The sequence below is a fragment of the Numenius arquata genome, chromosome 6, assembly GCF_964106895.1.
Source record: "Numenius arquata chromosome 6, bNumArq3.hap1.1, whole genome shotgun sequence".
Classification (NCBI taxonomy): Eukaryota; Metazoa; Chordata; class Aves; order Charadriiformes; family Scolopacidae; genus Numenius; species Numenius arquata.
In genome coordinates this window covers 53,046,591-53,060,804 of record NC_133581.1, presented here as the reverse complement: position 1 = coordinate 53,060,804, position 14,214 = coordinate 53,046,591, and the positions used below count along the sequence as shown (strand labels likewise).

Here is a 14,214-nt window from a genome sequence, read left to right as displayed (position 1 = left end):
GGTGCTTGTAGGATTAATTCATACACTTGACTTAAAGAGAAGAGTGCAAGAAGCCTCGAAAGACAACACAGTTGATTGCATTCTAAGTGTGGTATTTCAGTACATTTAACTGAAGATTTGTTTCCTTGAATTCACTTAATTACAGTCACATAGTTTAATTTGTAAAAGAAAGTCAACATTTGCATTGCATTAAACACATAGTAGTTCCTGTGGTTACATAGATATCTAGCACCTCATTTGACAGTAGCTTCCTGTGAAGAAATTGTAGATGAACATATTAAGGCTTTATCCTCTGCTTTCAATATGGGAAGGAAATGCATGTTTCAACAAGTATGCTTCAACATTGAAAATGAAACTTCTTGTGGACAGTTATTGCTGCTTGGTTTTTTAAAATATACATCAATTTTCTCAGTTGTCCAAGTAAATAAAAAAATAATTATCTCGTGACAGTTTGTTTCTTTCGTTAAGGCGAGCATTTCAAAATTGTAGGAGTACCTGTGTTGTTTTAAATTGAGTATCTCAGCGTAAAGCACAGGAGTAATGTCACAATAGTTTTTAGATATTGAGCCTGCAAACAGTAAGCACTTATTTGTGAACAATTTTGAAAAATTATATATTTAGGAGAGTATAGGATGTGTAGCCTGTTCTCTTCTGAGTGAAGTTTATTGACTTGAATGTGTTTCTGCAAGCATGATTTAAAGTAAGATGATCAAATGTCAAAACTGAGGTATTTCTTTTCTGACTCTTCTAGAACATGAAGCTGTTCGGTACAGTTTTGTCAGAATCCCTGGGAAATTTTTAGTAGGACTGTTGAAACCTTTTAAAAGAAGTCAGACAAAGAGCAGTCTGTTTTATGTTTTAGGCGAGCCTGTGCAGTTGGATTGCAGGGCTAGTCCTTGTCTTTGTTCCCAAGAGGCCAACTCTGCATCCAGTCAGTCAGCTTTTATTGCTTCCTGTTAGTCCCTTCAGCATCTCCCAAAAAGTCCCTTTGATTTCTGTGCCTGGGAGGTATAGATGTGGTGCTAGAACAGAGCCATGCTCACCCAGGTAATAAGAACAGCTGAATCCATTGGCAGGGAATCAGTATTTACTTCAGTTTCTTAACTGTATTTGGACAAAGTAAAAATGCAGACGGAGAGATCTGCTGAGGGATTTTACCTTTGGGTAGCAGTTATATGGAGGACTGTCTCCTTCCTGCCATGACAGCGTTCTGCAGAAAGACTGTGCTTCTGGCTACTGTAGACAAACTTCTTGTGCCCTTGAATAGCTTTTAGCAAAGCTCAACAGATAAACCATGAGTAGCTTCAATATAATCCAAGAATTCAAAGAAATTGAATAAGGAGGAAGAGCACGGCATCAGCTAGTAAGTCATGCAGAATGCCCCACCTTGGGGAAAAGGTTGGCACCTCTTCCTTCTTGGAATAAAAAAAACCCCAACTTTTTTTCAAAATGAAAGAGTAACCAAATACTGGATTCTATTGGATGTTTTCATAATTTAAGGCATAATTGAATTGAAGTCTCTGGATGCGATCAGCGTCACTGGTTTGGTTGCACATCGACACAGTTAAATCTCTGCATGTTTCTTTATGTTTGTTGTCAATTGGAAAATCATATTTTGAGCTGTTAAAGTATAGATTACCTTGCTGAGATGATTGTTCTAAAGGGCTGGTTAGTGTTTGGAGCCACGCAGGCTGTTAGTTTCCATGGTGTAATCCAGTTAAGCAATCATTTCCTGGGAAGTTTCCAGATTTGCTGAGTCAGTAGTCTGGCTGACTACCAGGAAAAACTAATTTATCTTTCTAACAAACCAGGCACACCGGCTAAAGAAGAAGGTGCTTTGTGGAAGAGATTCTTGCTTTTGCAGTGAAAATAGCATAGTTCCTGGTTTCCTTTTCTTTCAGGGACTTTAAATTGTGGCATTTCTCTGATGCTGGGAGTGCTGGAAGTTAAAGTTGAGGGATATTGACAGGAGTTTTGAAAGTTACTAGGAGGAGAAGCTCATCATTGACAAGAGGGAGGAGGTATTCCTCCGACTAATCAGTCAGTCATCAGAGGGAGGAGGTATTCCTCCGACTAATCAGTCAGTCATCAGAGGGGTGTGGGGTGATGCTCTGGTTGCTGCTGCCATGAGTTCTCTGTTACGAGCTTCCCTTCACTTTGCTACCTCTGAGCAGGAGCTGAGGGTCACCCGTCTCTGGCTGGAACAGGGAAGGGACTATGAGTCCATTATATCAGGCCTGGGCACGCACAGATCGGATCCAGGACTGCTGATGTCTTTTCTAGTATATGGCAGAAGGTGAAACTCAACTTTACCTCTTACTTGACCTGAAGCCACTGTAAATTAAGAATTGCTGGTGTGTTAGACAGTGTGCTACGCTGCTATTGCATAGCAGCCCGGTACTTGCAGAATGGCAAAGAAAAGTAGAAATACTTCTTATGTAACTAGAAGAAGCTGGCAGATATTTTCTACAAACAATTTTTTTGAGTGAGTTTAGGCCTACCTATTTCCTTTCACTCGTCTTGAGGTAAGCGTGGTGAAATTGTGTTTGTTTGTTGTTGAGCTTGTTATTAATAATCAGTATATTATTTTTAATATAAGCAGCAGTTTGAATATTAATATCACGTTAAAAAAGTAAAGTAGGGACCAGTCTTGAAGACTGACATTCAGCAGTAGGTCTTCCAAAAACGTAAATATTTTGTTTAGTATCCATTACCCCTTGAACTGTAGAGAACGCTTCTAAATTGCTAGAAAAAACATAGTCGATCATAAAAATGTGAAGTGAGACTGGAAGTAAATCCTTCAAAAAATTGTAACTGTGCATTGACTGATAGAAATTTTGAGAAACAAATTTAATAAACAACAGTACCAAAGCTTTATTAATGGTATCTCGATATTTGATCAAAGCTGATGGTATGATGAGTTATAACTGTTGCTGAGTTATCTTTCAGAAATGATTGAGTCAAAGTAGAGCACACAGAATTCCCTTTTTCTCAGAAGCATATACTGGCACACTAAAACTGGAAAAACTTGCCATCAAACTGAAAAAGCAAAAAATGTAGCAAATAATTTGTCCCACACTTGTACTGTACCACACCTGAGACTTGATCAAACATGATCTAGGCAGTGCATCTCAGTGGTCAGAGCAGTAGCAAAGCCTGTCTCTCTCTGTTAATCATGTAGGTGCCTGAGATTAGTCTCAGTACATTTCACCAATGTTACTGATGTTTCTAAGACCCGCAAAGCATTTGGTGAGGAAAACTGGGCCACACCAGCCTTCTAAAATGCTTTGAGCATGAGGTTAACTAGGTATAAGTAATTTGAACCTTTTAAAATCTTTTAGCAGTATTCAGTTGCCAAAATAATTTTTGATTTGGCAATAATTCGGAAAACGAAAGCAAAGAATGACGATACAAAGTAGATTTAGTTTAGATGGTATTACAGAGGGTCCTAAGAGAGATCATACTGTTAGGAGGTATTTGGGTCACTTGTACTTCAGACGAGTAAGATTGTCAAGAAATAGGTCTAGTGGTAAGAACAGTAAACTGAAATACTAATTTGTTGCAGTGACATAATGAAAGCAAACAATAGAATTCTTTCCCCTTAGAAAATCTTACTCCTCAATTAAAGTAAATTTTAAGAGAATAGTGTCACTACATGTGAAAAGTCCACCAAATGTCCATATTCAAGACAAAGACAGCGAAGTGTTGTGACTAATGTCTTGCGGGTAGTGGTTAGAATTAAGGCAAACCGTTAAAGAATTGCTTTCTTCAAAAAGAAAATGCTTATATTAAAATTTAGTATGTCACATATATAACTGTTCTTTTTGTGAACACTGAAGAGCAAATCCAGAGCTAAGTACCTGACCACAGCATAGGGCTGAGGGTGCAACTTGTAAGGCGCTGCACAAAGACTGAAGTAGCATCATTCTGGGCCAAAATTGTCTCTGTCCTACACGTACGACTGAGAGGACTGCATTGCTATTTCTGGCTCCTCGTGTGAGCTTTGTGCTGTCCACGCACAGTGCGGGCTGCCATTTGCAGGTAGTTTGCAGGAGCTGAGCAATGCAGTTTGTGCCATACGTGTGGGCTTGCTCTTCCTTCCTGCTGGGCTTCCTCCCTCCCTTCCAAAGCCCTGCTTGTGTTGACTTCATAAGACTTAATGCAGTCTGCCTTGGAAACGTTAGGCAAGCAGTATTGCTAACTAACAAATATTAAGTAAATTGAGACTGGTTTGAGGTTTTTTCATTCGCATAAGTACTTTACAGAGCATGAAGATCTAAAACTCAGGAAGTAAACACATAATATCAAAGTATGTACTCATACTTTTTCCACTATTATTTGTGATGAAGAAAAGACAGATGCTTTCTTATATTTGTTTCAATCTAGTTTGTTTATGGTGACCACGTGTACCTGGCTCATACAATGTATTTTGCCTATTTCTCCTTAATTTGACCAGACTGCATTTATACAGTGGATAAGCATGTGATGTTGGCATTGTTGTCAATTAGCAGGGTAGCTCTGATGTTCAACAAATCTATTGTGTGTGCGTCTTTGCAAAGACAGATAGTTATGCAGTATAATCAAAAGAAAAATGTTGGTCTTCACAGTAAGAAACCTATCTGACCTTTAGAAGGAAGAAACTTTTTTTTTTTTTTTTTAACTACACTATGAAGGCAAAGCCTGGACCTCCTTAGCTTCTTCTGCCATCAAAATGACTTTCAAATTCCTCTTTACTCCAAATTCTTAGACAGAAGCATACAGAAATGTATTTTTATATTTTGGTGGCCAGGAAATTATAATCAATCAGCCTTCTCAAATGCAGACTTTCCTATAACATTATCAGTTTGAAACAATAGTTTTTCAAGTTAGTCTAATCTGAAGTTTCAGCTACTACAGCTTTTTGAACAGTGCAGACTCACTGGGGAATGACTCATTTTCTAGCCTTCAGTTATCAGATTATTTGCAGATGATGGCAAGAAGAAGCTGAGTTTTAAATCTTGTCACTGCATCTTGTCACTTTTTTCTCCTTTCCATGTTAGCTATGGATATACTTTGGTTGTTTCTCAGGGGCAATTCTTAGGAGAAGGCAGTTTTCTGGGTCATTTGTTTTCTGGGGTAATTAGCATATTTGCATCTAACTGAATTTAATAGAGAAAATAAGGTAACTTGTTTCTTTCAGGAATTCTTTTGATTCGGTACGTTAGACTGTGTGTCTTCATACATATTTTTGTATATGCACTTAAATACCTATTGTGATCTATTGTGCATAATCTAAATGTGGTAAATTTAGTGATAGCAAAAATTATAAATGAAGGGGATGGAAAATACTAATCTGTTTTCAATCAAAAACCTGCACGCACATAGAATAAGGTAATAATTTTCTTAATGTTTATACAAAAAATACAGCCTTTCAAAGTTACCTTTGATATAAAACAGAAAATAAGAGAGGTAAAAATGGCTTATGATTTTATCAGAACCCAAAATACTTTTCTGAGAAATCTTTAGTGAATATTTTAATTTTGATTAATTTTTTTTTTTAAATGAAAACCTGTTTCAGCCACAATGTGAAATATATGATAGTAGTGTTGGCAAAGATATTGTTTGATACCATTCCAATTTTTCAAAAGCAGTCTGAGAAGAGGGTATGTTGCATGTTCTGTTAATTACTTTTTATGGCATATGACACTGTTCTCGAGGTGAGTATATGTGAATATGAAAATATTTTAAAAATGAATGTAAAAATACATCATGACTATGTTATCAAATGTTATTTTTGTGTATTTCACAGCAAAAGACACCATCAGAATCATTCACTGGTCGAGAGAAGAGATCAAATTCACAGTCCTACATTGGACGACCTATTCAGCTAGACAAGATCTTAATGTCCAAGGTTAAAGTGCCTCACACTTTTGTCATCCACTCTTACACACGGCCAACAGTTTGCCAGTACTGTAAGAAGCTTCTCAAAGGGCTTTTTAGACAGGGTTTGCAGTGCAAAGGTAAGTGAACGCCCTTTAGGAACATAAAAGCTAAGCATAATAAAATTGGTAAATTAGCATTTGAGTAGTTACTATGTAGCCTTACTCATGATTTCTTCACCGAACTGCCTAGGTGTAGGCACACGTACAATTACATTGTATTAAGCTGGAATCAAAATTGCAGTAATTGCTGTTCTGCAGGAGCTGGCTGTGTTCATTCTTGCCCTGTGGTATACCTGCAGTAGCTCGCATCTTTTTCATTGAGGTGTAAAATATCTTGTATTTGGCACTAGGTGAGCGTGTGCTCACAAGCAGTTACAGCAGAGTAGCTAACACAAAGGACTGTATTCTTATCTTCATTGTTTTCAATCTGGAAAGTCTTATGCTTGAATTGATGCATGTGCCTGAGTCTCAGCAGTTCAGGGTTTTGGGAGAGTTATAATGGAAATAAAATAATATGAACTTATATGAGAATGTAAACCAACTTTTTTTCAGTGTGACTAATGTGCTGTCAGGTCTCACCGTGGTGTACCTCAGCAGGTGCCAAAGTGAGTCAAGCCGCTTGGACTGTAGCCTAGACTAGTGGCTCACCATAGCCAGCCGGAGTGCCCATAAATACAAAGCATTGTGCATGCTATGGTGTTAGATAACATCAGCTAACAGATCCTTAAAATCGCATTAAAACAAACATAACTATCATAGACTTAATCAGCATACTTTGTGTTGCTTCTTTGAACTAACATCCTGCAAAAATTCAAAGTTGCATTCATTTAAATTAAGATGCGATTCTGATGTGAATTTAACTAGAGCAAAATCTCAGTGAAGGCATCACCTGTTTCAGGTCATTTTGAATCCCAGTGACATAAGTAAATATTAACCTGATTAAAAAAAATATATTTACCTACAGTTTAGCACTGCTGTATCTCAGTTGGTTTTTGGATTAATCTGAAGTTAAATAATTATAAGGATATAGACATCCTTAGTATATTTCTTCCTTCCTTAGTCTTTGCTTTTCCAGGTGTGTTAATAAGTTATGGCTCCTAGTTTATGTAAAATGTGTTCTGTAAGCCAAAAGAAAACAGTTAAGATGACATCTAATAAAGTGCTAGTTACAGGTAGGAAAAAAAGTAAAGGTAGGGTGAAATAAAAATATCTAGAAAATAAGGAAAGTATTGAAGGAACCCTCCACTGAAAGATGTCTGAAAGAAGTTGCTTTGCGATGAAAAGAGCAAATATTTTCTCGCTTACAGTTGTTGGCTCGGGTTCTGCTGTTTCGATTTTCAATCTTCACCATTTGATTTGCAGTCAGTCACATAAGCTGCAGTGGGGTATACTGCAGCCCAGTCTGCTGCTTTCACTGGAAAAACAGCTCTGGTTTTGCAGCCAAGCAGACGGGTCTCCCAGTCGCTCCCCTAGATGGGTTGAGCATGTGCTTCAGCTGCATCTTCCAGCATTTTCATCCTGTCCCACCCACAGGGAGGTGGCATGCAGCCAGGCTAAGGAATGCTCTGTGGACATGCTAAATTTGTACTAGTGAAATGATAAGGCTCAACATTTATGGTCTCGATAGCAGGAAAAAATATAATTGTGTCACAGAAAAAGAGAAATAATTTTACTGTATCCCTTTTTTTCTTAACAGACTGTAGGTTCAACTGTCATAAACGCTGTGCTCCTAAAGTGCCAAATAACTGCCTGGGGGAAGTTGCCATTAATGGAGGTAAGTTGCCTTAGTGTTTCTGTCACTGTTTAAACCATTGGTTAAATAAAAAGGTAAAACTGTGATGTGTACAAAGACACAGTTTTCCATTGCTTGGGAGTGGCCTTTCCTCTGCGATATTTCTGTTGTACATCAAAGACAAAGTGTGGGAGGAACCCTACAAGTGGTTCATATGCCACCAGCTCTAAGCGTGTGCCTTCAAAATAGGTGGCACTGACAGACAGGCTCAGCTGTGCCACAGGGGTGGTGGCAGCAGCAAAAGAGCCAGGTGATCATGGCCTGTTGAATGCAGAATACCGGAGTAAAGCAAAAAGCTGCATGCACGAGAAGTTGGCATTCACCTGTCAGATACAAGCAAAAAATTAATTTTTTTAATCTAGGGGGGAAAAAAGTGGTGTTTTCCTACAATAATCTTCCTGAGGAGGGAAAGTATACCTGGAAGAATTGGGAAGGCCCTCCAGGAAAAAATTCCACCTCTTACTGTTGGTATAAAATTAATCGTATCAGTTGCCAGAAATAAAGGCTTGAATATCTGCCGATTTTCCCGTACGTGTGCTGACGGTTTTATGTCAAGCATAGGAATGTATGGGTAGGTTTGACAGACGGTACTGGAGAAAAAAAGGGTGGTTGTAGATGAGTTGTTGATTGCCTTGGAAATGTCACTTTTCTATGTGATAAAGGAATGAGAAGCGTGGTAAAGTGTTCAGTTTCTAATGCATATTACCACGTTAAGTTGTCAGCCTAAACTGTTTCTGAGGTTAATAAAGTATTACCTTATTAGATATCCTTATTCAGACCTTAAATTGGTGATCTACTTTATTGAAGAGTTATCAAGAATTTCCAAAATTAGGAATGTTAACTAATATTTTTCATGGTGTTTCTCATAGTAGTGCGACTGTGTTACTACAAGGTTTTTCTGTTTATTGGCAATTAGTGTGGACAAAAATATTTCAGATGCAGAGTATCCAACTTGAAATGTGATAAGTTGCATGATTTTCTGGAAGGTTGATGTTGTATTCCTACTGCATGTTCCTCTCTAATGCACCCCAGACTGGACTCTTGGAGTCATTACTATTATTAAATCTTTACACCATTTATAGCTCACTTAACCATTAACCGTCCCATAAGTATTTCTTCAGGAGTGCAGGTAACAATCCTTATGGGAGTTTATAGCTTGATTTTCAAATCCAAGAGCTAAACATACACCATTATGCATTAGTTCCATTGATAAAACACGGAGTTTTCCCTGAGATTTGCAGTCAGAGAAAGTAACTAAATCCGCTTATAAATGATAAATTTTTTCCTGCATAGGTGCAGTTTTAGAGAGGAGTGCAAGACAGAATTGATCAAATGTGCTAAGAGAAGACAGGAAGGCAAACCCTGTTTCCGGACAGCTGGACCAAATGAACAAAATTTACATTTGTTTGTGAATTACTCCTTGAAGTTCTCTCTTTACCTCTGAGGCAGCTGTATTTCATCCCTCCAACACACCCTCTGTGCCCTCTCCCTGCCTTTGCCCCACAAGCAACTTTTGTTGACTTGCCTCCTACGCATGAATCTGATGCCAGCCTGGTGGGAAGCGATGGTTTGTCTGAGGAAGAGCTGAGTGAGGAAAGCTTGTGCAAAGCCACTTGGGGTGAGAACACATACTCCAGGCTTACTCCAAGTGTACTCCTTGGAGCTCTCCATCTTAAAATTTATAGAATTTGGCTTTTCCCCACCAAATAATATCCACAGTACAGTATCCATAGCATCACAGTAGAACTCTGTCCTAAATGACTGATATAGTGTCTGTAGCATTGTAAAAGGCAATTTCATCCTGGTATCTCATTTCTGTTTTAACAGTAATTTGTTTCACATTATTTTCAAACTTACTAAATAAATACAGTATCTGTCACTCTGTCCATCTGCTGTGTGATGCATCTTCCCCAAAATAGTAACTGAAGGAAGAGCTGAAGCAATAAAATTCCAAATATGGTCTCATTAATAAACACATTAAACACTAAATGTGGGAGGTTATTTTTAACTGATTGGGTTTATTAAAAATAGAGATTAAAAAAGTGTTGCAGGAATAGCAAAGAGAGAGCCTTGCACTGTAAAGTGGTATTCATGACTGAATGACTGTTTCTGCTAGAGATGAAGTATAATGTGTCTCTTAATCACATCAGTAACTTATATCCAAACATTTTAAGGCTACTGTACATGGAAACAAACCTTTCAGCCCTGCACTTCCAATTTGAGTGAAATGCTACCGATTCATAACATTTTACTGTCAGCCAGTTCAGTCTGCTTTTTCTTTTGGGGCATCCTCTACATTGGCTGTCAAGAAACGTTCCTGCACACAAGTTTCTTGATGAGAATATTTGGTGTATTCTGTGTGATTTTACCTTACTTCCTGAAACACTGCAAACATCCCAGAAAAACTCTTGCTCTCTTTCCTATCTGACAGGACTGATGGTTTTGACATGTTAGATCACAGCCTGTAGAGCAGCAGACTGAGTTTCAACAAATTGCCTTTTCTTTTTTGGTGGTGGTTTGTTTGTTTTTTTTTTAATTTTGGTTTTGTTTTGTTTGGTTGGTTGGTTTTTTTGTAAAGTAAGTCCTCAGTTAAATAAGTTTAAAGGTTTCTCTTCCTTTCTGTCTTCCAGATAAATCCATTCACAAGCAGCAATACAATAAAAAGTTATTTCTTACTTGATCTTGCTTAGGCATATCTAATCTTGAAATTGGAAAGTTTACCATAGTTTAAATATAAGAGGGAAGATACTATTAATACTATACCATAGTCAAATAAGTTAAACCTTAAGTCTTTGTATTTTTTTCTGTTCTATCTTACATTAGACTTTTTGATATTTATTCAATATTCCTTTTCTTAAGGCAGGGAATGTTTTTTCAATAGTATGAATTACTCTGCCATATTGTGCAGCCTTCACAGAGAACACTGGTGCAAAGGAAATATCTTTTTTCCCCCAAAATATAGTTCACATTATAAGTAATTGTCTTGGGAGTTATTTCAATAGTTCACTGTCATGTCATCATCATATTACAAAATTCCTAGTTTTGAACTTACTGCTCTTCTAGCATCAGTTTGCAGCTGTAGCCTGCCAACAGCCATCAAGTCAGTACACAACATTCAAGCTGTATATAAAATTTGCCAGATCTCAGAAATAAAGCTCATTATTGTAGAATGTTTGATAGAAGTCCATGGATAAGAAGTTCTGCCTTGACTTTTGCATTTTTTAATAGAAAGTATTTCTGAAAGTATTTTGGTTGGATGCATTTACAGTTTTCTGCAGTGATTTTCTGAATGGCTGGTTACAGATCACACTTCACCAGTACACACTGAGGAAGAAAACCCGTGTTTTCCTGAAGCTCAAAATGCGTGAGGATGTTGTGATCGGAGTGTCGTATGTTTTCAGATAATAACTTCTGAAATTATATTCCAGATCTCCTTAGTCCTGGAGCTGAGTCTGATGTGGTCATGGAAGAAGGAAGTGATGACAATGACAGTGAAAGAAACAGTGGTTTTATAGATGACATGGAAGAATCTATAGCTCATGATTCTGAGATGTCAATGACAGGATGCCACAGTGACAATGGGGACATGCAGGATGCTGATCCAGATCATGATGAGTCTAACAGGATGATCAGGTGAGCTGGGGATGTACCTTCCATCTTCTTTTGTTTTATTTGGAAGTATCATGCCTGGGGCTCAAAGGGGAATCTACATGGACCCTATTCTCACTCCTTGAGAATGGTGACAGCTAGTGATATGTGGTGGCTCTGAAATTTCAGTGAGATTGCTTCACTGAATAGATGCATTAGGAACTTAAGAGAAACTTAGAAATCATTGTCAAGTTGAAGTAGCAACTGAAAACTGATGCAAAAGTAATTGTTACAAGTCTACCCTCTTATGAAAATTACGTTATAAAAATTTATTTGTGCATGAGCAATAAAGAACAATTTTTAAAATTTATTTTCCCAAGCTTTTTTTCCCTGACTAGAAGTGCAATACCTGGTCATTCAAAAAAAAAGAAAAAAAAAAAAGAAAACATATAAGTGGTTGTGGTATAATTGGCTCTAGATTAATTGTTTGCGTTTTTTGATACCTTTAGAAAGAAGGAAAGTTTGACAAATTTGAAGTAGTAGTTTCAAGTAAGTTACAAAATATATTGGTAGTTTGAAATGACTAATCTAATCAGGAAGGAAAATGGGAATTGGGTTGTGCAACTTACCTTAGAAATGTCTGAAGAGAAGAAAGCATTATTCACCTATTGGAAATGAACAGACTAGTAGGGAAAAAAGTAGGGATTATTCAATTATTCATTGTCAGGGAAAGTAAAATGAATTAAGGTCCTTTCAGCTGTAATTTTCTTGATGCAACGATGCATACCTTGAAGAACTATAGAATATTTTTCTTTCACAGGTCCTAGTTTGACCTGCAGTTTCCTCTTTTATTTTGCTTACTAGGAGTCGGTTTTGGTAATGCGTTTCCCCTTAGCTCTCTGTTACTAACATACACCTGCTGGGCCGATAGAAAGCAATACATTTCAACAATATGCAGTTTTACCTCCTACAGCAATTAACTGTTTTTCCTACTGTCATATTCATCTGCATAGACACTATATCTAGACACCTTGTATCATTTGAATATAGGCCTGTGCTTATATCATGAAGTTAGTGCCAAATAACATTTTGAATGCCCAAGTTACATTAGATAGACAGTTTTGCAGGTTTTCAAAATACAAATACCCAATTACAACTAATAAAAACATCGATAACCAAGGTACATGTTTTACTTGTTGAGTTGAGGGGCACCCCTGTATTTCCGGTAATACCTTTGTAATGAATGCAATAATACATTTGTAAGGGTAGTCTCCATGTCCATGGATTATTTTTAAGTGATCTATTAAAAGCAAATAAAAAAGTGAATATCTTGTCAGTACAGACAAGAATAATTATATAGGAACTGTAGCTCACTTGATCATTTTTAGGTGAAAAAGAAATGTTAACTGTATGTTATAGTCTTAATGAAACTTTAAGACAGCACACATTTTGCATTTTGATTGGAAATTGCTAATTCACAAAATGTTTTATTTCCAGGATGCATTACAGTGAAGCAGGACCATCTGCAGACATCCACAGTCAGAACAACTGTGGAAATTTAAGATACTATTCTTTTCTTGGGCTGCTCCTGCCCTTTTTTGTTGGAGTTGTTGCACCAATAGCTTTGCTCGCAGGGCAGAATGCATGAGCTCTCTGTGCTGTGTTTTCATGTACAATGCAGCATCTTCAAGTAAGGTTCTGCCAGAAATAACTAAGCATTTAGGTTTAGGATTGAGCAGATTCTGAGTTCATATTCCATTTTGCAGAATCTGCTCTAGGAATGGTTAACTCCAACAGCAAGGAAAGTGGGAAGATGGGCTTGGCTTCTTAAACCTCACCAACTAGATATTCCAGGTTTTATCTGATGGTGCTATCACGCATACTGTCAAGTTCCCATGCGCTCCCAATTTACTGTGTGTCAGGCGAGTTGTGGAAAGTTTCAGTACGCATATCCCCAGAGTGCAGGGCAATGGGATATTGCTGTAGGTCTTTGATGATAAAATGTGTTAGCATAAACCTCTTTCTCTGAGAGGTCCCAGCAGACTCTCTGCTATGCCCTGCCAGCGTACACACAGCTGGGCAGCTGACACATTTTTTACTCTGTAAACCTTTATAGCTCCACTGTGTGTTTGAACCCAAGAAAGACCACAGGACAGTAATCTGATGGGCAGTGTTTACTTAGGTTATGAGAGATTCAAGATCAAGTACTGATCTGAATCATGCGTAGCACCAGCTTGAGCTATGGCTTCCACACCCTAGTTGAGGCCTTAGTCATTTGCCCATCTTCTTAGCTCATCCTTAGGAATATTTTTGGGAGTGTGTGTGTGTGTGTGTGTAAGCCTTCAGAAGGTTTCTGACATTCTCTTGGTGTAGCATTACAATTTTCTGTCTTTGTAACCTCGAGATACTTGGAATGACAAAACAAAATAGTGTCCAGGTCTGATGATAAATACAAATGTGGATATTGGATATATATTCTGATTTAAAAGATTTTTTTTTCTTTTTGTCCAAAGTTATCTTCTTTTTAAAAGCCTTTATTGATTTATTCTTAAGCCCTTCAACCAGCAACAATATTCCATTAATGAGAGTGGTACAATCGGTGAAGCACACAAAAAGGAGAAGTAGCACAGTAATGAAGGAGGGTTGGATGGTTCACTATACAAGCAAGGACACACTGGTAAGAAATGTAAAGGAAGACGTCTTACTGTACATACTATATGATAGTACAGAATCAAATCCTAACAATACTTTGAGAATTTACAGTCACTCATGTAAGGCATTTTTTGCAGTACCTGTGGTTCCTGAAGTCCTGACTCATGTCATAACTGAGGGCTGGCACTGCTTGTAAGAAACAGGAGACAATTGAAACACACAAATAATACCTGAATGTGTCAGTTGCATTATCATAGGCAG

General features: G+C 37.6%; 1 protein-coding gene across 2 annotated transcripts in view; it reads left to right on the top strand.

The window, feature by feature from the left end:
• The window catches only part of PRKD1 (protein kinase D1), a 131,148-nt gene that overhangs the window by 94,749 nt on the left and 22,185 nt on the right, over nucleotides 1-14,214 (top strand). The window contains exons 5-8 of one of the 2 annotated variants that reach the window (XM_074148529.1): nucleotides 5,789-5,999; nucleotides 7,618-7,695; nucleotides 11,160-11,346; nucleotides 13,855-13,978. In XM_074148529.1, the coding sequence (XP_074004630.1) occupies nucleotides 5,789-5,999; nucleotides 7,618-7,695; nucleotides 11,160-11,346; nucleotides 13,855-13,978 (600 nt within the window). Of the gene's footprint in view, nucleotides 1-5,788; nucleotides 6,000-7,617; nucleotides 7,696-11,141; nucleotides 11,347-13,854; nucleotides 13,979-14,214 lie in introns of both variants that reach the window. The other variant, XM_074148528.1, reaches the window with a different exon arrangement.